The 25,039-nt window shown below is 35.1% G+C and overlaps 1 protein-coding gene across 3 annotated transcripts in view; it reads left to right on the forward strand.

Moving 5' to 3' along the window:
- Nucleotides 1-25,039, forward strand: part of LRBA (LPS responsive beige-like anchor protein) — a 777,374-nt gene that overhangs the window by 97,687 nt on the left and 654,648 nt on the right. For all 3 annotated transcript variants that reach the window (XM_055405330.2, XM_055405331.2, XM_088827977.1), the window contains exons 5-13: nucleotides 435-530; nucleotides 4,779-4,900; nucleotides 4,989-5,115; nucleotides 5,716-5,835; nucleotides 7,838-7,984; nucleotides 20,096-20,293; nucleotides 20,488-20,621; nucleotides 22,307-22,415; nucleotides 22,709-22,861. In XM_055405330.2, the coding sequence (XP_055261305.2) occupies nucleotides 435-530; nucleotides 4,779-4,900; nucleotides 4,989-5,115; nucleotides 5,716-5,835; nucleotides 7,838-7,984; nucleotides 20,096-20,293; nucleotides 20,488-20,621; nucleotides 22,307-22,415; nucleotides 22,709-22,861 (1,206 nt within the window). The remainder of the gene's footprint in view (nucleotides 1-434; nucleotides 531-4,778; nucleotides 4,901-4,988; nucleotides 5,116-5,715; nucleotides 5,836-7,837; nucleotides 7,985-20,095; nucleotides 20,294-20,487; nucleotides 20,622-22,306; nucleotides 22,416-22,708; nucleotides 22,862-25,039) is intronic.

A 25,039-nucleotide genomic window follows, 5' to 3' on the forward strand; every position in this document is an offset into this window, starting at 1 on the left:
TTTGTAAAATGGGGTGATAATAACCCCTAGTGTGGTTATGAGGCTAAAATATTTTACTGTTTTTAAAGTGCCTTTCACAGTGGGACTTGATAAGCATTATTTTCTGGTGAGATTAAAAAGTGTTTTAAAAAGGGATGAGAGGTGGGATGATGTAGTTTGCAATTTTAAAAGGTCATTTTGCTGCAGTGTGGAAGAGCTATGTGTCAAATGCTGCCGGCTCATATTTATCTAGCACCTTCCACAGAACAGTGGCATAGAGTGTGGTGTTTGTTTCTTTAAGATAGTTGAAAATAACCTTTTTTGAATATTATATATGCTTTTTTAGCTTATGGAATTATTATTTTGGGGTATATTCAAGTGTGTCTATATTAAAAGTATGTATTTTTGTTCTATGGTGAGTAATGTGGTTAATGAATTGTTGATTATTTTCATAGCCTCCACACGCTGGAAAGTTGCTGTCTGTGTTAAAGCACATGCCACAGAAGTATGGTCCTGATGCCTTTTTCAACTTTCCAGGAAAGAGTGCTGCAGTAAGTAGATCTTTATGAGGAAATCATTTGAAGTTCTTTCCTTTGCCTCCTGAAAGTATGGCCCTGTAAACACTCTTGACAAGTTCTGTGTTGGGTGAAAACTTCTTTGCACAACCTAACTCAATCCTTAATACAATATTGCCTGTTCCTTTTTCCTGACTGCTTTAGAGGTGAAGAAATAGAGGCTTTAAGAAATTAAGAAAGCTGCTTATTCACCCCTTGGGGTCTCAATGGAATAAGAACCCAATTCTTTTCAACATAAGCCATGTTTTCTTATGAATTTTTATCTCTGCATTCTGAAATAGAAATTTGTGTATAGCACTTTCACTTTATCTTTCTTTAGTGTTATATTTCCTTAGTTCTGTTTCTTTTGCATCCGATGTGTAAGTTGAGAGTAACTGAGAAACTTTCTAGGCAAGTTTTTCTGACTTGTGAGTTTCTATATTGTGTCAGTCTCAGCATTCTTATAGACTGTTAGTCACTTTACACGTAAGACAATTAATGTATGACAGTAATATCTGTAATGTTTCAAAATATTACATGATTACATTATATAATGTATATGTGTTATTCATGGAAGCTTTTTCGCATCCTCTTTATTACATTGGTCTGCCTGTTATAAGCAAGTGTTTTGAAGTTATCTTTTATTCTTTTTTTTTTGTTCTCATAATATCCTACCTTTTATGGCCTCTATGTAGCCAGGCAATATCTGCAGAAAGAAGAGAGTGTTTTAAAAGAACATTTATGATATTTGAGTGTTTCACAAACATTTTACAGTTTTCTTTGAAAGGTTTTATTGCTCATGCTATTTTTTCTAATTTTTCCTTAATAACTATTTTAGATTTGAAGCTTTCCAGAATAGTTCGCTCACTTGGCATTGAGTTTATCATTTGTCTCCCAGCATAATTCTTAGGAGATAAAAGTATTCTTATTAGATAAACCTTTTTTTATGCATGTTTTAACTTTATTATTTATATTTCTTTGAGATTGTTACATGTCCATTACATTTTCTTATATGTATCTTGAAATTCGGCCAGTTGAATTACACAACTTTTGGAACTTTCAGAGAATAGATGTTTTAAATATATTCATTGACTCATTTTTTTCCCCCTTAAACATAGCTTTTGAAGGGAAGTTATTCACGGGTAAATTATTTTCACAAAGCTTTCCCATCCTCTACTCTTGTGTTTGATAGAGAGAGAACATATGTATACAAAGAGTATGTATTATTTTTTTACTTAATGCAACATTCATTTTACATCAGCCTTTTGAAGTCTCAGTAGTGTTATTAGATAAATTTGGCTCTATGATGTTTTTCATGTTTTATGAAATATCTTATAAAAAATATGTATATATGATGTTGACCTAAAGGCATATGTAAAGTGTTATAACAGGAAAAGAAAAGTTTTTAGTATGATCTTTTTTTTAACAGCTTTATTGAGTTACAGTTCCCATATCATGCATTTCTGTCATTTAAGGTGTACATACAGTGAATGGTTGTGTTCATAACTTTGCGTAGCCATTGTTACAATCAATTTTGGAACATTTTCATTACCCTCAAAAGAAACCCTACACTCATGAGCAGTTACTGCACATTTCACTCCAGACTCCCTAGCCTAGGCAACTACTGTTCTACTTTTTGTTTCTTTGAATTTGTCTATTTTGGGCAATTCATGCAAATAGAATTATATGATGTCTGAAATTTTGTGACTGGCTTTTTGCACTTAACACTACTGTTTTTAAGATCCATTAATGTTGTAGTATGTATCAGTGCTTCATTCCTTTTATTGACTAATATTCTAATATAAGAATATACCACGTTTTGTTTAATTATTGTTTAAATTTACTTTTTTAGTTGGAGGATAATTGCTTTTCAGAATTTTTTTGTTTTCTGTCAAACCTCAACATAAATCAGCTGTAGGTATACATATGCCCCTTCCCTTTTGAAACTCCCTCCCATCTCCCTCCCCATCCCACCTAATTATTCTTTAATTAGTGGATATTTGCATTCTATTTTTGGAAATGCTCTATGGGCTTTTATTTGCAAGTTTTTATATGGACATATGTTTTTATTTCTCTTGGAAATGAAGTAGTAGAACTGCTGAGTCTTATGTTCAACCATTTGAGGTACTCCTATATTGTTTTTCCAAAATGACTACATTATTTTATAATCTCATCATCAGTTTAGGAGGTTTCTAGTTTCTCCATTTGCTTACCAACACTTGTTAATATCTGTCTTTTTTATTATAGCCGTCCTGTTTGTGTTAAGTAACATCTTGTTGTGATTTTGATTTGCATTTCCTTAATGACTGATGATGCTGAGCATCATTTCATGTTCTTATTGGCTATTTACATATGTTCTTTGGAGGTGTGTCCATTCAGATATTTTGCCCACTTAAAAACTGTATTTGTCTATTTATTAATGGCTTTGTCAGAATCCTTTATATATTCTTCTGGATATAAGCTTCTTATCAAATAAATAATTTTCAAATGTTTTCTCCCATTCTTTTGGGCTGTCACTTTCTTGATAGTATCCTTTAAAGCACAAAAGTTTTTAATTTTAATGAAGTCCAGTTCATGTATTTTTTTCTCTTGTGTATAATTAAGAAGAATTTATCTATCTCAGGGTCATGAAGATTTACTCCTATTTTTCCTTATAAAAGTTTTATGGTTTTAGCTTTCACATTTCACATGATTGATTTGGGGTTAATTTTTTGTATATCATATAAGGAAGTGTTCAACTTCATACTCTTGCTTGTAAATACCAGTTTTCTCAGTGCATTTGTTAATTGAATTGTCTTGATACTCTTGTTAAAAATCAAGACCCCAAATATAAGGGCTTATTTATGGTTCTCCGTTCTCCTCCATTGATCTGTATCTCTATCTTTATGCCAGCACCCTACATCTTTCAGTATTGTATCTTTGTATTGTAGGTTTTAAATTCGGTAGTCTGTGTTATTTAGCAACTTCCCACTATTTACTTTATACATGATAGTGTATATACATCAGTGCTGTTTTCTTAATTAGTCCCACCCTCATCTTCCCCTGCTGTGTTCACAAGTCCATTCTTTACTAAGTTCATCAGTACCATTTTTCTAGATTCCACGTATATGTGTTAATATACTACTTTTTCTCTTTCTGACTTGCTTTACTCTGTTTAAGAGGCTGTATGTTCATTAACCTCAGTACAACTGACTCAAATTCATTCCTTTTTATGGCTGAGTAACATTCCATTGTACAACTGTGGTTAGTGGGAAGTTGCTGAATAGCACAGGGAGACCAGCCTAGCACTCTGTGATGACTGAGGGGGGTGAAATGGGGGGAGGGGAGGGAAGCTCCGGAGGGAAGGGATATATTTATAGTTATGACTGATTCGCATTGTTGTACGGCAGAAACCAACACAGTATTCTAAAGTAGTTTTCCACCAATTAAAAAAATAAATAAAATTAAAAAAATTGGTAATCTGGATCCTCCAACTTTGTTCTTTTTCAAGTTTGTTTTGGAGACATTAGGGTCCTTGCATTATTTTATTTTTAAATAAAAATTTAAGCCAAGTGGTAAAATTACCTATACAGTGACTTATGAGTATAACTTTCCATTCCGTTCCGTCACTCAGTCGTGTCCGACTCTATGCGACCCCGTGGACTGTAGCTTACCAGGCTTCTCCGTCCATGGGATTCTCCAGGCAAGAATACTGGAGTGGGTTACCGTTTCCTTCTCCAGGGGATCTTCCCGACCCAGGGATCGAACCCGGGTCTCCCACATTGGAGGCAGACGCTTTAACCTCTGAGCCACCAGGGAAGCCCGAATATAACTTTAAAATATTATAAAAAATGTTATGAATAAATCCTCTTCAGCTTTGTATTTGCTGTTAAAAAATTACATTCTAGGCTTTTTCCTTAACTGTTTTCTTTCCTTCTCCATCTTTCTCTGTTACCTTATTTAGCATTTCAGCAACAAATTTCCTTTGATATCACTACCTATCTCTTTTAATTGGAATCTCTTTGCATATGTTCCTTGTAAGAAATGAAGCAGTAAGATTAGTGTCAAGCAGACCACTTGGAATGTTTCTGTTTAACTAAGTTAACATCATTAATGTGTATTTTGAATAATGTAGAAGTTAGTGAAAATCTTTCAAATAAAGATAATATATAGTATAAATATATGTAGCATGTAAGATTTCATTTTCATGATTTCAATAACAGAATTTTTCATTGTGAGTCAGCAACTCAAATTTTTTCCCTTTAGGCTATTGCATTACCTCCTATAGCCAAATGGCCATACCAGAATGGTTTTACATTTCATACCTGGCTTAGAATGGATCCTGTAAATAACATCAATGTGGATAAAGATAAACCATATTTGTATTGGTATGTATTTCTGTAACTTAGTGTTGTTACTTTATTTTGAAAAATGAGAAGAATATTTAGAGATGAAATGAAAACTTATTTTTTATAGTTTCAGAACCAGTAAAGGTCTTGGTTATTCTGCTCACTTTGTTGGGGGATGTTTAATTATAACATCAATAAAGTCAAAAGGAAAAGGCTTTCAACACTGTGTGAAATTTGATTTCAAGCCACAAAAGGTATGTGATCTTACTGAGTCATAGTTATGTTACCAAACTGTTCTAACCTTCAGAATGCTGTGGTAAATCATAGTTCTGTTCTTAAGCTGGTTCAGAAAATGAGGTGTAAATTGCTGGACAGTTGTTAACCTCTCTGATTTGAATGATGAGAAGAGTGAATATTTAGCTGTTTCTAGAGTTTAAGGGAAATACAAGTGGAAATACATGTATTTGCTTTTCTACCTTAAAATTTAGAAATTAATGAATGGTTTATTAACAAAATGAACATCTATATGTAGATCAGTAAAAAGATAAAACAAATATGACAAAATGTTGACAGTTGTGGGATGGTGAGAGAGTTTCTATTAAGCTTTTTACCTTTGAAAAATTTTCATAATGAAAAGTTAGAAACATAATTTCATGGGTAAACTATTATTTGTTGAGAGAGTTCCCTTGAATCAATATTGTTCCAGGGGTAGAATATTGAATTTAATAAAAGTAGTCTTATTTTAGTTTTGATGTCACTGTAATTTAGCGTTTGATTTTTGCTTGTTTTTATCAGTGTGGTTGAATTGTTGGAAAAATCATCATCTTTTTTTTTGAACTGTTTTGCTTATCCAGTGGTATATGGTAACTATAGTGCACATTTATAACCGGTGGAAGAACAGTGAGCTTCGCTGTTACGTGAATGGTGAGCTTGCTTCCTACGGCGAGATAACATGGTTTGTCAACACGAGTGACGTAAGTAGTTTGAGAAAGTTACATTGAAATAAGAAAAATATATTCTATATTGAATATAAATTTTAGAACACTACAGTGGTGGACTTTTTATAATTGTAGTTTGGCTAACATCTTAATATATTAAGGGAGTGGAAATGTGCTAATATGTCACATAAGATATTACTCAGTTCTTGTTATAAAATTTTTCTGGATAGGGTAGAGACAATGATTCAGAGGTAACAGTGAGCATGTCTTGAGAGTATTTGTGTCATCGGTCCATTGATCAAATTAAACCTCAGAGCTTTACTGCAAGGTTCTGATCATTTTTATGAATGAGTTAGGTGAAATAGGCTTATAAATTTTCCATATAATTCATAGCTGCTATAGATAACTATTTTTTTAAATAATATTTTCAAGGTTCCAAAAGAGATCCATAAATTAGAATGATATTCAAAATGTTCTCCCTCTCCCACATTACATTTTTAATAGAAACCTTGAAAAATTATAGATCAGGAAAATGAACACAGGCTTGCAACACCCATTCACTATTGACTCTCCTATTATCCTAATTATACATATTTACATATTTTGAAATGCAGACCTTAAGAGCTTGGATTGCTAGACTTAGATTTGAATCCCTTCCTGACTATATGACTTTACTTAATTTATTAGGCCTAAGGTTTCTCTCTTGTGTGAGTGTGCTCAGTTGCTCAGTTCTGTCTGATTTTTTGCGACCCCCTGAACTATAGCCTGCCTGCATAGGCTTCTCTGTCCATGGAATTTTCCAGGCAAGAATACGGGAATGGGTTGCCATTTCCTACTCTAGGGGATCTTCCCAACCCAGGGATTGAACCCACATCTCCTGCAACTCCTGTTTTGCAGGTGATTCTTTATTGCTGTGCTCCGTGGGAAGCCCTTTGCTCTAATCAAAAAGAGTGTAAAATAGTACCTATCTCAGAATGTTGATTAAATGAGCTACTGTTCAGAAATCCATTAGAAGAGTGACTTATATAGAATAAGTGCTCAATAAATGTTAACTCTTAATTTTTTTAAAATTAGAGATCAAATATGTATATTGCCTTTCAGCCTGTTTTTTTTTTTTCCTTACATTAATCTTTCCTGAGCATTGCAGGTATTGTAATAAATACCTTTACTTTCTGTAACCTTGCAAGATAAGTACTAGTGTAATCTTTACTTTACAGGTGAAACTGAGCACAGAGAGGTTAAGGAATTTGCCAAAATCAGCAGCATGGGAATCAGTTATTTGATCTAGGTGGTTTGTCTTCATAATCCAAGTGTTAAAAATTTTTTATATTCATTAATGTCAACATACACATATTTTTCAACAGCCTTCCTAATAGTTTCATGGTATAAAATACTTTTTAAAACAGATATCAAGTATTTCTTTTCTTTCTTGTTGTATAGATGTAAACATATGTGTGATCTCTGCAACCTGGATGTTGCTAAGAGAGATTTTTTATGTAAATAAGAAAAGCATACCCCTGGTTTTCTGAATTTACACATTCCTTTTGAGAGATTGCATCTACTCCCATGACTTAACCTATTATTTGTATCTTGATGTCTACAGAAACCATCTTTAGAGTCTTACTTTCTAACCATAGAGAACCCTGTTGGCAATTGCTTCTTCACCCATATTTGATTACAGAAAAGACACATTCATTACATGGCTCGAAGTTAACTCATGATTTTGCTCTGGTTCTTTGGTTGACCAAGTATGAACCTACAGAGTCCATAATGATTTTTCTGACTCCATTTCCTACATCCATTTTGTCATCAAGTTTTGTTTATTGTACTTTGGAGAACTTGTCTTTTTTTCTGTGATGTCTTTCCTGATCTCTACATCAAATGGGAATGAATGAAGTGAAATGCTAAATGAACTTTTAATCTAATCAGATTAAATTTTAGACAGGACAAAATATTTATACCAGTATAGGTTGCTATTAATTCTGGAGGAGCCAATTTTTTTTTTTTCTCTAATAAAATTTTCTGTTTTCTTTCATAGACCTTTGACAAGTGTTTCCTGGGCTCATCAGAAACAGCAGATGCTAACAGGGTATTCTGTGGTCAGATGACTGCAGTTTACCTTTTCAGTGAAGCTCTTAATGCCGCTCAGATTTTTGCTATTTATCAGTTGGGCCTGGGATACAAGGTACTTGATGTTCACTGCTTAATCAGTGTTAGTTGAACTTCATTTATAGATGGGCTGATGCTAAAGCTGAAACTGCAATACTTTGGCCACCTCATGCGACTAGTTGACTCACTGGAAAAGACTCTGATGCTGGGAAAGGTTGGGGGCGGGAGGAGAAGGGGACGACGGAGAATGAGATGGCTGGACGGCATCACCGACTCTGTGGACATGAGTTTGAGTGAACTCCGGGAGTTGGTGATGGACAGGGATGCCTGGTGTGCTGTGATTCATGGGGTCGCGGAGAGTCGGACATGACTGAGCGACTGAACTGAACTGAACTGATACATGTGGCAGCTTACAACCAGGGTTAATAAACTGCATGTGAGAATAACCAAGGGTACCTTAAGGAAATCTCAGGAGTCCAAAGCACATTTTAAGGTTTTACTGGAAGCATAGTATACTTGCTATATATGGGGCACTGTGAAAACTGCTAGCTCAGTTTCAACTTTCACTTATGGTGGATTTCTTTTGTTGTTACCATATTTTTTGAATAGCTAAGTTTTTAATAGTTGCTGTGATAAGAAGCAAGGCCAGATTTGCCTGTTACTTCAGGTATCTCTTGTCTTCCTACTTTTGCATTCCATCATTTCCTATGATGGAAAGGACATCTCTTTTGGGTGTTAGTTCTAGAAGGTCTTGTAGATCTTGTAGAACCGTTCAACTTCAGCTTCATCAGCGTTACTGGTTGGGGCATAGACATGGATTATTGTGATGATGCATGGTTTGCTTTGGAAACGAACAGAGATCATGGTCATTTTTGTGATTGCACCGAAGTACTGCATTTTGGATTCTCTTGTTGACTGAGGACTACTTCATTTCTTCTAAGGGATTCTTGCCCACAGTAGTAGATATAACGGTCATCTGAATTAAATTCGCCCACTCCTGTTCATTTTAGTTCACTGATTCCTAAAATGTCAATGTTCACTCTTGCCATCTCTTTTTTGACCACTCCAGTTTATCCATGGACCTAACATTCCAGGTTCCTATGCAAAACTGTTCTTCACAGCTAGACTATACTTCCATCATCAGTCACATCCATAAAACTGGGCGTTTTCACTTTGGCTCCATCTCTTCATTCTTTCTGGAGTTATTTCTCCACTCTTCTCCAGCAGCATATTGGGCACCAACAGACCTGGGGAGTTCATCTTTCAGTGTCATATCTTTTTGCCTTTTCATACTGTTCCTGGCGTTCTCAAGGCAAGAATACTGAAGTGATTTGCCATTCCCTTCTCCAGTGGACCATGTTTTGTCAGGTCTATGATTTAGTGTTTCACTTATTTCTACTATTTGTTGTATTTTTTTTTAATGTTCTTTCCATTTTTATGTATTTTGCTTTTTTTCCCTCTATGAGTGGCTTTGTGAGTAAAATTTTTTTATCAAAAACAAATCCCTTTATGTCTTTCCGTCTTCTTATAAGGGTAGATATCAGTGACATGTTGGTCTTTTTCCTTCCCCATCTTGGATGTACTTAAATTGCTCTGCAGAGTAGGAAGGGAAGAGAGTGAAAGATAAGAGACGACATGAGGGGAATAAAGAGAAGAGGAGAGAAACCTAGAAGAGACAGGTCTGGGAGGTCAACCCATGCTGTAGGATTCATTAATATTTCATCCCTTTTTTCCATAAGTAATATTGTGTGAGTATATCACATCTTGTTTATCCATTTGTCAGTCGATGGACACTGGACTGTGTCCATCTTTTGACGGTTATCAATAATGCTGCTATGAACCCTTCAGAATGAGCTTTTATGTGCACACGTGTTTTTATTTTTCTTGGGTTTGGTCCTAGAGTGAAATTGGTAGTGATATGGTAACTCTACATTTAACTATTTGAGAAACTTTTAGATTGCTTTCCAACATGGCCACATAATTCTACATTCTCTCAGCTATGTATGAGGATTTTGATATCTTCATATTCTCTCCAACAACTGTTACTATCTGACTTTTATAGCCATTTTAGTGAGTTTGAAATGCTATCCCATTGTGGTTTGGTTTTGATTTGCCTTTTCCTCATGACTAATGATGTTGAATATATTTTTGTGTGCTTATATGCTGTTTTATGCCTTATCTTGAGAAATGTTCATTCACATCCTTTGCCCTTTTAAAAACTGAGCTGGCTTTTTATTTGTCAAGTTTTAAGAGGTTTTTAAAAAAATAGTTAATCGTGGTAAAATACACACAAAACGAACCACTTTAACTGTCTTAGGCAGTAGTGGTAGGTATGTTTACATTGTGCAACCTAGCTGCAGAACTCTTCAGTCTATAAAACGGAGACTCTGTACCCATTGAACAAGAATCCACCTTCCTCTTTTCCTCAGTCTCAGTTTCAAGAGTTTTAAACATATATTCTAGAAACAAACGCATTGTCAGATTAGTGATCTGCGAATATTGTCTCCCATTCTGTGGCTTGTCTGGCTACTTCCCTGTTGTTTTCCTTTGAAGCACAATTTCACTGTGATGACGCCCACTTTGTATTTTGTCTTATTATTTGTGCGTTGGTGTCATATCTGAAAGCCTGTTTCCTAATTCAAGTTCATGAAGATTTACTCCTAAGTTTTCATATAAAAGTATTATATTTTTAGCTCTTACATTTAATTTTTTGATTCATTTTGAGTAAATTTTTGTATTTGGAGCAACTTTATTCCTTTGCATTTGCATTTCTAGATGTCTCAGCATCATTTACTGAAAAGAATGCTCTTTCCTTATTGTATTTCTTGACAGCTTCATCAAAAATCAGTTGATCATAAATGTAAGTATTTGTGAGCTCTCAATTCTGTTTCGTCGAACTGTATCTGTTCTTCGGGCAGTATCACAGTCTTGAATTCTATGGTTTTATAATACATTTTTAGAATCAGGAAGTGTGAGTTCTCCAGTTTTGCTCCTGTTCAAGATAGTTTTGGCTGTTTTTGGTATCTTACATTTCTGTACGAATTTAAGATATACTTGTCAGTTTGTACAAAATTGTAGCTGGGATTTTCATAGATACTGCATCAAATCTACACATCAGTTTGAAAAGATTTGTCATCTTAAGGGTATTAAGTCTTCCAATCCATGAATATGGGATTTTATTCCATTGATGTAGGTCTTTTTCAGTTTCTTTTTGTAGTTTTCTGTGAAGAACTCTTGTGTATATTTTGTTAAATTCATTACTGAGTATTTTCTTTTTTTATGTGCTATATCAAATGGAGTTATTTCTTACTTTCATTTTCAGATTGTTTGTTGCTTGTGTATGGTAACTAAATAGATTTTCATATATTTATCTTCTATGGGGCAACCTTGCTGTAGTAGTTTTTTAGCTCCGATTTTTTGTGTGTGCGTGTGTTTATATTTCTTGTCATTTTCTATATATTAATATAAGATTATATAAATATGTATGATTTTGAAGCACAATTTACTTCTAAGTTTTCATATAAAAGTATTACATTTTTAGCAAATTGAACTTCATCAAAGTGAATTTATGCTTTGTAAACTGCCATCATTTTCGTTTTTTCTTTATAATCTGGACATCTTTTCTTTCTTTTCTTTGCTTAATGGCCTTGGCTAGAACCTCAGTACAGAATCTTGAGGAAATTATGCCCAATGAGATAAACCAGGCACAGAAGGACAAATACTATATGATTTCATTATATGAGATAAAACTAACTCATAGAAGCAAAGAGTAGAATGGTGGTTACCAAGGGCTGGGGAAAGGAAAAAAAAAGGACCTGCTTATCAGTGTTCTAAAATTTTAATTATGCAAGATGAATAAGTTTTAGAGATCTGCTGTACAACATTGTGTTTATAGATAACAATACCATATTGCCCACTTAATATCTGTTAAGAAGGTAGATCTCCTTTTCAGTGTCCTCAATAAAATTAAAAAAGAAAAAAAGTGGTGAAAGCAGACATCTTGTTTTTTTTACTAATCTTAGGGGAGAAAGCAATCAGTCTTTCATTTCAATTATGTTAGCTGTCAGTTTTTTGTAGATGGTCTTTGTTTCTTTAAGGAAGTTAAATCATGAAGAATTTTATCATGAAGAGTTGTTGGATTTTGTTAAATGCTCTTTATGCTTTTACTGAGATGATCATGTTATTATTGTCCTTTATTTTATTTATTTTAATGGCTTAAAATAACAGATTTATTAGCTCTGGAGGTCAAAAGTCTGAAAATGGGTCTCAATGAGGCTAACACCAAGATGTCAGCAGGACGTCATTCCTTCTGGGGCCTCTGGGGACAGTCTGTTCCTTGCCTTTTCTAGCTTCTAGACACCATCCACGTTTCTTGGCGTGTGTTCCTTTCCAGCAGTGGCATCACTGCAGCCTCTGCTTTTGCAGTCATACCTCCTTCTCTGACTCTGACCCTCATGCCTCCTTCTAATAAGGATCCTTGTAGAAACTTCTCTGGTGGTCCAGTGGCCAAGACTCCATGCTCCCAATGCAGGGGGCCTGTGTGTTCAATGTCTGGTCAGGGAACTAGATCCCACATGCCACAACTAAGAGTTTACATGCTAAACCTAAAGATCTCGCATGCCACAATGAAGATCGAAGACCCTGCATGCTGTAACTAAGACTCAGAGCAGCCAAATAAATATATAAATATTAGAAAAAAAGGAAAAAAGTATTCTTTTTTAAAAAGGACTCATAATTGCATTAAGCCCACCAGGATGTGTTAGTATTACTTGCTCAGTCATGTCTGGCTCTTTGAGACCCCATGGACTGTAGCCTGCCAGACTCCTCTGTCCATGGAATTCTCCAGGCAAGAATACTGGAGTAGATAGCCATTCCCTTCTCCAGGGGGTCTTCCTGACCCAGGGATTGAACCCAGGTCTCCCTCATTGCAGGCAGATTCTTCACTGCCTGAGCCACCATTCAAACATTCCAGGGATTAGGATGTGGACATTTTTGGTGAGATTGGGGAAGACGTTATTCTCCCTATAGGCCTATGACCCTCATGATTTTAACGTAACTGGGGAGGATTGGAGATAAATAGTGCTTGGAACCTTAATCTCTTTATTTTTATGAATGTAGTGTATTGCAATGGTTGTTCAAAGTTTAAACAAGCCTTGCATCTCTGGGATAATCCTACTTAGTTTATTTTCTCATTCATGAGTAACGAGGCCCAGAAAAGAAGCTTAAGTGGTAAATGTATAGAAATAACTGGTTATTTTAAATAACCTACGCCAGATTCTTATTGAGTTATATCCTATGTTAACAGCTTATTTGTTTCCTTACTAGTATGATCAGATACTGTTAAAACTGTATTTAAAGATTATATAAAGTGAAAAATTGATGATCACAGAATTACTCTTTGCTTTATGTATTTATTTTGTATTTTATGTGGAATTTATAAAATAAAATGTTTGTTTAGGTGTTTATTTTCAAAACTTGTATCTGCTATCTCCTTGCAAAACTCAGACTTAAATTGAAGAAAGTAGGGAAAACCACTAGACCATTCAGGTATGACCTAAGTCAAATCTCTTATGATTATACAGTATAAGTGAAAAAATAGATTCAAGGGATTAGATCTGATAGAGTGCCTGAAAACTATGGACCAAGGTTCATGCTGTTGTACAGGAGGTGGTGATAAAAACCATCACCAAGAAGAAGAAATGTAAAAAGGCAAAATGGTTGTCTGGGGAGGCTTTACAAATAGCTGAGAAAAGAAGAGAAGCAAAAGGCACAGGAGAAGAGAAAAGATATACCCATCTGAATACAGAGTTCCAAAGAATAGCAAGGGGAGGTAAGAAAGCCTTCCTCAGTGATCAATGCAAGGAAATAGAGGAAAACAATAGAATGGAAAAGACTAGAGATTGCAAGAAAATTAGAGATACCTAGGGAACATTTCATGCAAAGAGGAGCACAATAAAGTACAGAAATGGTATGGACCTGACAGAAGCAGAAAATATTAAGAAGAGGTGGCAGGAATACACAGAACTTTACAAAAAAGATCTGAATGACCCAGATAACCATGATTGTGTGATCACTCACCTAGAGCCAGACATCCTGGAATGCAAAGTCAAGTGGCCCTTAGAAAGCATCACTACGAACAAAGCTAGAGGAGGTGATGTAATTCCTTTTGAACTATTTCAAATCCTGAAAGATGATGCTGTTAAAGTGCTGCATTCAATAGGTCAGCACTCAGTATGCCAGTCAAATTTGGAAAAGTCAGCAGTGTCTACAGAACTGGAAAAGGACACTTTTCATTCCAATCCCAAAGAAAAGCAATGCCAAAGAATGTTCTAACTACTGCACAGTTGCACTCATCTCACAGGCTAGCAAAGTAATGTTCAGAATCTTCCAAGCTAGGCTTCAACAGTACATGAACCTAGAACTTCCGGATGTTCAAGCTGGGTTTAGAAAAAGCAAAGAAACCAGAGATAAAATTTTGAGCATCTGTTGGATCATTGAAAAAGCATGAGAGTTCCAGAAAAACATCTCCTTCTGCTTTATTGAGTATACCAAGGCCTTTGTGTGCATCACAACAAACTATGGAAAATTCTGAAAGAGATGGGAATACCAGACCACCTTACCTGCCTCCTGAGAAATCTGTATGCAGGTCAAGAAGCAACAGTTTGAACAGGACATGGAACAACATACTGGTTCCAACTTGGGAAAGGAGTACATCGAGGCTGTATATTGTCACCCTGCTTATTTAACTTATATGCAGAGAGCATCATGCGAAATGCTGGGCTGGATGAAGCACAAGCTGGAATTAAGATTGCTGGGAGAAGTATCAGTAACCTCAGAAATGCAGATGACACTACCTTTATGGCAGAAAGTGAAGAGGAACTAAAGAGCCTCTTGATGAAAGTGAAAGAGGAGAGTGAAAAAGTTGGCTTAAAGCTCAACATTCAGAAAACTAAGATCATGGCATCTGGTCCCATCACTTCATGGCAAATAGGTGGGGAAACAGTGGCACACTAGTTTTTTTGGGGTCCAAAATCACTGCAGATGGTGACTGCAGTCATGAAATTAAAAGACGCTTGCTCCTTTGAAGAAAAAATATAACGAATCTAGACAACATATTGAAAAGCAGAGACGTTACTTTGCCAACAGAGGTCTGTCCAGTCAAGGCTGTGGTTTTTCCAGTAGTCATGTGTGGATGTGAGAGTTGGACTATAAAGAAAGCTGAGCACCAAGGAATCGTTGCTTTTGAACTGTGGTGTTGGAGAAGACTCTTGAGAGTCCCTTGGACTGCAGGGACATCCAACCAGTCAATCCTAAAGGAAATCAGTCCTGAATATTCATTGGAAGGACTGATGCTGAAGCTCCAGTAATTTGGCCACCTGATGGGAAGAACTGAGTCATTAGAAAAGACCCTGATGTTGGGAAAGATTGAAGGTGGGAGGAGAAGGGGAAGATAGAGGATGAGATGGTTGGATGACATCACCGACTTGATGGACATGAGTTTGGTCCAAGCTCCTGGAACTGGTGATGGGCCTGGAACCCTGGCATGCTACAGTCCATGGGGTCGCAAAGAGTTGGACATGACGCAGCGACTGAACTTCTATTGGTTTGTGTAACCGTGTTTTAGACATTTCTCAAAACTTGTTTAAAATAGCAGAGATACAGAAAAATGTTTAAAAGATTGGAGTTAAATATGTCATAGGTGGAAAATATTGTTTCCCAAGGAAAAAAAGATGGAGTGCTTTTTTTGTATGTTCTTACTGTTTGGTGAAGCACCATATTGCTTTAAGTCCTTTGAAAGGGCATTGTTTTTATTTTAATTAATCAGATAGTATTTACGTATGCATATTATTTCCTTATCAGTTCAGTTCAGTTCAGTCGCTCAGTTGTGTCCGACTCTCTGCGACCCCATGGATCACAGCACGCCAGGCCTCCCTGTCCATCACCAACTCCCGGAGTCCACCCAAACTCATGTCCAGTTAACAACTATTCCTGACATATGCCAAACACTTACTTTTGTTTAGATTTAGTTTAGTTTAGGTTTGTTAGTAGGAATCATTTACTCCCAAATTTCACATAAAATATCAAGTAAAATGTTTGTCTAGTTGTTTATTTTCAAGGCTTCTGTCTGCTTATGTTAAAACACTGTACTTTGAACAGGATCAAAGAGTAAATTACTGTTTAAATTGGACTTTTTACTGCTCTGTACTTTGTCGCAAATTAATTTTGTAAACTCAAAGTAATCAGTTAATTATTTAGATTGTGTCAGTGTTTGTTTTTAGAAAATTGATCCTTAATCTCCCAAACCATTTCTCTGTTGGATTTTGATGTGAGATGAAAAGTGAACCTTATCTGATAATTGGCAGTGACTAGCTCAGTGGTTGGACTGAGAAGAAACTCCATAGTACTTCCCAAAGTTAAAATTGCAACAAAAAAAGGTCATGGTCATTGTTGGATGGTTTGCTGCCTTTCTGATCCACTGCAGCTTTCTGAATCCTGCTGAAACCATTACATCTGAGAAGTATGCTCAGCATATCAGTGAGATCCACTGAAAACTTGAACACTTACAGTCAGCATTTGTCAATAGAATGGGCACAGTTCTTCTCCATGACAACGCCCGACCGCATGTTGTACACCCAACACTTCCAAAGTTGAACACATTGGGCTACAAAGTTTTGGCTCATCTGCCATGTTCAGCTGACCTCTTGCCAACCAGCAGGAGGCAGAAAATGCTTTCCAAGAGTTCATCGGATTCCAAAGCATGGATTTTTATGCTACAGGAATAAACAAGCTTATTTCTCGTTGGAAAAGTGTTGATTGTAATTGTTCCTATTTAGACTCATAAAGATGTATTTGTCCTGGTGGCTCAGACAGTAAAGAATGCCTGCTATGCAGGATACCCAGGTTTGATCCCTGGCTTGGGAAGATCCTCTGGAACAGGAAATGCCTACCCACTCCATTATTTTTGCCTGGAGAATTTTTCAGACAGAGGAGCCCATGGGGTCTCAAAGAATCGGACAAGACTGTGCAACTAACACTTGATCCTAGTAATAATCATTTAAAATTCATGGTCTGAAACTGAAATTACTTTTGTATCAACCTAATAGTTGTTCCCTAGAAACATACAACCTACCAAGACTGAAGAATTAGAAATTTGAATAGATTATAACTAGTAAGGAAATTGGTAGTAATCAAAAACCTCTGAATAAGGAAAAGCACAGGACTAACTGGCTTCACTGGAGAATTCTATCAAACATTAAAGAAGACATAACACCAATTCTCCTCAACTCTTTCAAAAAAATAAAAAGAGGAGGAAACACTTCCAAACTCATTTTTAGAGTCCAGCATTGCCCTGAAACCACAGCCAAAAGAAAACACCGCAAGAAAAGTACAGATTAATATCCATATCCTTATTTAATATTAGTTCAGAAATGCTCAACAATATTGTAGTAAATGAAATTCAAGAGCACATTAAAAGGATTATACCCTGTGACCAATGGGGATTTATTCCTGGAATGTAAGTCTGGTTCAACATATGAGAGTAAATCAGTGCCATACACCGCATTAACAGAGTAAGGGACACAAACTACATAATCATCTCAGTAGATGGCAGAAGAAGCATTTGAGAAGATTCAGTGCTGTTTCATGGTAAAACCACTCAATAAATTACAAGTAAGAGGAAATTCCTCAAAATGGTAAGGCCATATATGAAAAGCCCACAGCTGACATTATATACAACAAAAATTGGTTGCGTTTCTATACACTAACAATGAGCAATCCAAAAAGACAAGACAGTAATGCCATTTATAATAGCATAAAATGGAATACTTGGGAATAAACTTAACCAAGAGGATATAAGACTTGTACAGTGAAAAGTGTAAAACATAGCTGAAAGTATTCAGACATGAATAAATGACAAGACACCTTGTGTTCATGGATTGAAAGACTTAATATTGTTAAAGATGCATACTACCCAAAGTGATCTACAGATTTAACGCAATTCCAGTTGAAGTACAGATGGCTTTTTTTTGTAGAAATAGAAAGCCACTGTAAAATCCTCATGGAATCTCAAGAGTTCCCAAATAGCTAAAGCAGTCTTACAAAAGAATAAGTTATTTAAAGAGTTCTTACAATTCAGGATTTAAAAACATAGTGTGAAGCTACAGTAATCAAAACATTTTGATACTTGCATAAAGAAAGGTACATAGACAAATGGAACAGAACAGAGTCCAGAAATGAATTTCATTTATGGTAAAATGATTATCTATAAGGATACAAAACCCTGAAATGGAGAAAGATTAATCTCTTAAACACTTTTTTTTAAAACATACGGTGTTTTAAAAAGTAGTGGGATCCCTACCTTTCATGTGTTAAAATTAACTCAAAATAGATTGGTGGTGGTGGTGTAGTCGCTAAGTCCTGTCTGACTCTTACAACCCCATGGACTGTAGCCTGTCAGGCTTCTCTGTCCATAGGATTAATAGATTAAAGGTAAACATACGACCTAAACTATAAAACTCCTGCATGAAAACACACAGAGCTTCATGACATTGAGTTTGGCAGTAATTTTTTGGATATGACACCAAAAGAAATGAAATAGACAACAAAGACAAAAATAGACAAATGTGTCTTACAATCTTTTGTGCATCAAAAAACAGTGTGAAATGGCAACCCACGGAATGGAAGAAAATATTTCAAATACATCTGGTAAAAGATTAATAATATTCACAATATTTGATGAACTCCTACAACTCAGCAACAGTAACAAACTCATTTAAAGTGGGGAAATGACCCAGATAGACATTTTTTCCAAAGAAAATATATAAATGGGCAGCAGTCATATGAAAAGAAGCTCAAAAATCACTAATCATCAGAGAAATATAAATTAGAACCATAATAGATAATCACCTTATAGCCATTAGGATAACAACTATTAAACAAAAATAAGTGTGGAGAAATTGGTACCCTTGTGCACTATTGATGGGAATGTAAAATAGTGCAACCTCTGTGGAAAGCTATATGGTGATTCTTCAAGAAATTAAAAATACAATTACCATGTGATTGAGTAATCATTTAAAAAAATTTTATTCATTTATTTACTTTTGACTGCCCTGGGTCTTCACTAGCTGTGAAGTGCTGGGCTTACTCTCTGGTTGCAGGGTACCGACTTCTCTTGTTGCAAAGCATGGACTCTAGGGTGAGCAGGCTTTAGTAACTGTGGGACACGGGCTCAGTAGTTGTGGTTCCTGGGCTCTATGGCACAGGCTCGATAGCTGTGGCGAATGAGCTTATTATTTGCTCTGTAGTGTGTGGGATCCAAACCGGAGTCTTCTGCACTGGCAGGCAGATTCTTTACCGTTGAGCTACCAGGGAAGACCCTGATTGAGCAATCTTACTTCCGTAAATATACATGAGATAATTGAAGGGATCTGAAAGAGCTGTTTGCACACCCATGTTCATTGCAGCATTATTCACACAAAAGGTAAGAGGTTGAAGCAACCTAACTGTCTATGGATGAATGAATAAAGAAAATATGATACGTATTTACAATGGAATATTATTCAACTTCAAACAAAAAAAATTTGGACACATGCCACAACATAGGTGAATCTTAAGGATGTTATGCCATTCACAAAAAGACAAATACTCTGTTCCTTCCCTTGTTTTGAGTTATGTAAAGTAATTAAGCTCATGGAACCACAAAGTAGAACATGATTGCTAGGGGTTTGGGGGTAGGATGCAGGCAGTGGAAATGAGTTGTTATTCAATGGGAATTTCAATTTAGCAAGATGTAAAAGTTCTAGAGATTTGTTATACAATAGTGTACTGTAGTTAACACTGTACTATACACTTGAAAAATATTTAAGATGGTAAATTTTATTTTAAATGTTCCTTTTAACAAAATTAAAAAAGAGAATCAAAGACAAAAATAAATGGGAAAAAACAAAACATGCTTTGTAGGACATTAAATTTTACATTTTTTTAAAATGAGAAGTTTTAATGTCAAGTTGACGTCCATTATACCTTTAACATGAATTCAGACTACTTTAGAAGTAATTAAACATGCAGGGCTTGTCTTAATTGATATTGTTAAGAAAATGGTCAATATTCTTCAATTTTTATATTTGTGGTGATTTATAGTTAGATTTTCTTTTTGTGGCTTAGTATCTTTTCTACTTTTTATTCTTAGGGTACGTTTAAATTCAAAGCAGAAAGTGACCTGTTCCTTGCTGAGCACCACAAGCTTTTATTGTATGATGGCAAACTCTCTGGTGCCATTGCATTCACGTACAATCCACGCGCCACAGATGCCCAACTCTGTCTTGAATCATCCCCTAAGGACAACCCTTCAATTTTTGTTCATTCACCGCATGCACTCATGCTCCAGGTACTAGGAATGATACTTAACAATATTTTTAATGGTAAATTTTGATGTTTTATTGAGGTGTATTTGGTAGCTTCTATTATAAATACATGAACTGTAACCTTTTATTGTTCCTGTTACATTTTATTTTTAATAAAATATATTTCATTTTTGGAAAAGAATCATTGGAATCTTTATTGTGTCTTCTATTTTACAAGGATGTGAAGGCGGTTTTAACACATTCTATCCAAAGTGCCATGCATTCAATTGGAGGAGTACAAGTGCTGTTTCCACTTTTTGCACAGTTGGATTATAAGCAATATTTATCTGATGAAATTGACTTGACTATATGGTGAGTCCTTTTGTTTTTTCTTTCATTTGATGTGAGTTATTCTCATCACTGAGCTGCACAATGTTTTTTTTCAATCTTGTCAATTTGTTGTAGGGTTAATGAAGAACATAAAGAAATTTGTGAATTATAATTGTTATTACAGATTCAATTCTAATAATATTTAAATTCTTTATCAGTATGAAATAGGGAGCGCTAAAAAAATAATGTTTTGAATAAAGTTAGACATGGTAATAATATCAGAAATGTATGTCTTTTTACCTAAATAAAAATATTTAAAATTGTTATTTGGCAGTAATTTCTTATGGTAAGTTTTCCATATTTAATTATTATTGCAGGTAACATTGAATTTAATTATTATTGCAGGTAACATATTGAAATGTGAAATTTTTGATTTTGTTAATAATAAGTGATTTGGTTTTTTCAAAACTAAATTGCTTATTTGGCACTTTTCTCTCTCTTTTAGTGTTGAGTTTAAAAAAGGGAAGAGACATGAATTCTGGGACAAGTTATTAAAATGTCAGAGAGGATGTGGAAATGAATTTTTTATGGCTATATATCCTAGTGAAACTATTTATTATAAAATAATTATGTTTAATTATTAATTGAGTGATTTTAATGTTTTTTGTATTCTCCCTTTTTGAAATTCTTTTTCTAATTTCTACTTTTATATGCAACTTGAAGTCTACTACCAATGTATATGTTTAGTGTTGTAATAAATTTTTCAGATTATTTTTAGACAAGAAAAGGAGTCCTTTTTGAAAGGAATTATGTATCAAAGCTAGTATTTATTGGCTACATTTAAAATAATTAAAATTACCCTTGACCTATTGCTCCTTCATAAAGTTTTTTTGCATCCTAGTCTGAAACCTTTGTAACAGAGCTCAGTTATTTATTTTTTGTTCTTTGTTTTTTTTTAACTTCTCAACTTTATTAGAATTGCTGACAGTGAAAAAGTAGAAGTACTTTTGTGGAGGAGGTTGACTGTTCTCCCTTTCTTAGTGGGAATCTCTCAAAACTTTTGAGAGGGACAAAACAGTCAACCTTTATTCCATGTTGAGGATATAAAAGTTATGAGGTTGGAAGCATGACTGTAGTCTTACTACTTTAAAATTTTCTGTTTGGATAATGAGGAAAATACTAAAATTATTATTTGAATACTTTGGTTTGCTTATATCTTTATCTGTCTTCCCCTTTATGTACCCTATCCTCTGTTGAAATTAAGCCAGTTTGAGGATATCTGTTGTAGTCTGTTTGCTCCATATCTTTTCCATCTGTTTGGCCTCTAACTCTCCAAAATTGAATATACTTGCTTATCTAAGTTACATCCATTTCTTAGGGCAGAGTAATAAACTTCTGTTAGCCATCTTACTACTTATTTTTGGACATTGCTGTTTTTTCTCTATTTTGTGCATGTTGGTCATATTGTTTCAAAAGTAATTCATTTATTAATATATTTGTGATAAATGATGTGAACTAAATATTTGAGTAATAAGTCCTAATCTTACATTAAAATTTTAGTCCTGAAATAATATTTTAGGTAGTTTTAGTAAAGCATCAGTTTCCTTGGAATAGAAACTTTTTATTAAGAGTAAATGAAAGACTGTATCTATCTAACCAACACCCCCCCATTTTTTTCTAAGAGAATATGGTTTTTCAAACCGTTGTTGTTTTTGTCCTTATTGCAGTTCAACTTTGCTGGCTTTTATCATGGAGTTGTTGAAGAACTCAATTGCCATGCAAGAGCAGATGCTTGCCTGCAAGGGCTTCTTGGTAATAGGATATAGTCTTGAAAAGGTAAGGTGTGAAAAGCTTTACATTTTTGATTCTTAATTTGTAGTCCATGAAACTGGGTCTCCCAAGAAGCTGAGAAATTCTGTTTGCAAGTGTCTTTCTTTGGTTAATGTAAAGTTACCTAAATTAAAACAACCTGTTGCTGTTTTACCTTGCCCCCACTGTTTTATTGAACCTCAAAGCATCTTTAACTTTGAGCATAGTTTGTGGACCAACTTTTTTCTGGTATTGACGACGTTTAAGTTACTTCCCTTGCTTTGTGTTGATAGTGACCTTTGAAATATCTTCCTCTGCAGTCTTCCAAATCCCATGTCAGCAGAGCAGTACTTGAACTTTGCCTTGTATTTTCAAAATACCTGAGTAATCTGCCGAATGGGATGCCCCTACTCAAGCAATTGTGTGACCACATTCTTCTTAACCCAGCTATATGGATTCATACCCCAGCCAAGGTAACACACACATTGATTTTGTGCTAGTATGTTCACTACATTTTTGTACTTGAGTGATGATGAAGAGGATTTTCTTTTATCCTTTTACATGCTGTTGTGTAAGGTTTCAGTGGAATGCATTTTTTGACTAACTGTACTTTTTAAAAAATTGATAATAAATGTGCTTTTTAAAAATTAATAATTGAGGGTAATTGTTTTACAGTGTTGTGTTGGTTTCTGTCATAAAACAACGTGAATCAGCCCTACATACATATATATCCAGGGCTTTCCTGGTGGGTCAGTGGTAAAGAACCTGCCTGCCAGTGCAGGAGATGTGGGTTCAATCCCGGAGTTGAAAGATCCCCGGAGACGGAACTGGCAACCCCCTCCAGTGTTCTTGCCTGGGAAATCCCATGGACAAGGAAGCTGGCAGGCTAAATACTCCATGGGGGTCACTAAAGATTTGGATAGGACTTAGCAACTAAAGCACAGAAGTAATACATGTGTCCCCTCCATCTTGAACCTCCCTCCCACCTGACTAAATGTACTTGTGCAAGACAGTACTTCCTCCCTCCCTCCATCTGCCCCTCCCTTCCTAAGGCAGTATCAGCATTTTTTGGAATACAGAAATAGTATGTTTTCTTTGTTAAATAACGTTTTGTTTGGGAGAGATTTTGGTTTACATTTCTTTAACCATAGTTGGATCGCATATGTATCGATGTGTCCTTATGCATGTATGAATGTATATGCGTGCATATAAACATACTCATTGTGTTCGCTCTCTCTGTTTTACACATACATATTCCTTCCACCAAAGTGATGAGCTGCTGAGTTTAATTCTCACAGGTACAGCTGAAATGTCACCCTTTCTTGAAGGCTTCCATGATGTGCTGGTCTCATTTAATCATTTTAATTTCACATTAATTAAAATTATTAAACAATTATATTTTATACAGTAGTTTATTTAGTACTATAACAGCAAACCAATTGCATTAAGTAAACATAAGTGTGTTTGTGATAAAATATGTAAATAAAACTTTTCATAAACCCTAGTGTTCTACTAAGTTATCCTGAACATTTGATTTCCGCTCTCCCCTTCTCCTTTCTGCTCCACTTGCAAGTGTTTATCATTGTTCAGGTTGGAATAACACGTACTTACTTTAGTTGTCAGAAAAAAAATGTCTGCAGACTTTTTTGCTCTTCTGGAGTCATAGTATCTTATTTTCAGCTGCTCTTTTCAGATGTTAAGGGGAAAAACAGCTGCTGACTCTGATTGCCATTTGGAAATAATCAAAGGAGGCAGCTGGAGGTTGTAGCTTTTTATCTCTGGGTTCAAATTTGACCTCTTTCTCTTCTATGACCCTCAGTCTTATTTCTTTTCAAGGATTGTTTCAAGTTACTTCTTAAACTTTTTACTAAACACTTCTTTGTCTTACTAAGCAGCGCATTTGTAAGCCTTTGGGCCTCTTTTGATGTGGTCAAAAACCTCCTCTTATTAGATACTTAGTTGTAGGGGAATATTTTAAAAATTTCATTATATCATTTCCTTAAGTCCATAGTATTGTTGCACTGTATTTCTTACCTTTTCCTTGTTAATAATTTTCTTTAATTTCCTTTTTAGAATTTGCAGTTGATTTGTTAATATTAAACTTCAGTTTTGTTTCAGCCTTATACTTTGTGTATCCTTGAGGGGTTATATCTAATTTTATCATAAAGGTGGTTATAACAAAAGGCAGATAGAAAGTTTGTTTGACCTAAAGGTCATACAGTTTGGGGGAGAAAGGAGCTTTTTAACAAAAAGAATGCAACATGTAAAATTAGGTTTAGGATTTTGGAAGGAACATGTGTAGATGAGTGGGCATAAAGTTTAAGCTTCATTAGCTTCATGCTAAATTCACCTCTGGGTACCAAGGTTGAGGGTATGGTCGTATGAATCAATCTTTGCTTTTGGAACAGGCTACTCCCAGTCATTTATAATACTCATTTAAGTTTGATTTGCTCAGAGACAGTCTTTTAAATGACCTAACACGAGAGATGAGTTTTCTTGTAGACAATAGTCTTTCATTTGTTGAGTAGCTGGCCCTATGGATACAGTGGTGAATAAGACAGATCTGATTCCTGCTCTCATACACAGAATTAAGGTGTAATGGGAAAGACATTTTCATAATTTGTGAATAATTAGATTTGTGTGGTTATTAG

The sequence above is a fragment of the Moschus berezovskii genome, chromosome 19, assembly GCF_049115385.1.
Source record: "Moschus berezovskii isolate FMDL1 chromosome 19, NW_MosBer_1.0, whole genome shotgun sequence".
Lineage (NCBI taxonomy): Eukaryota > Metazoa > Chordata > Mammalia > Artiodactyla > Moschidae > Moschus > Moschus berezovskii.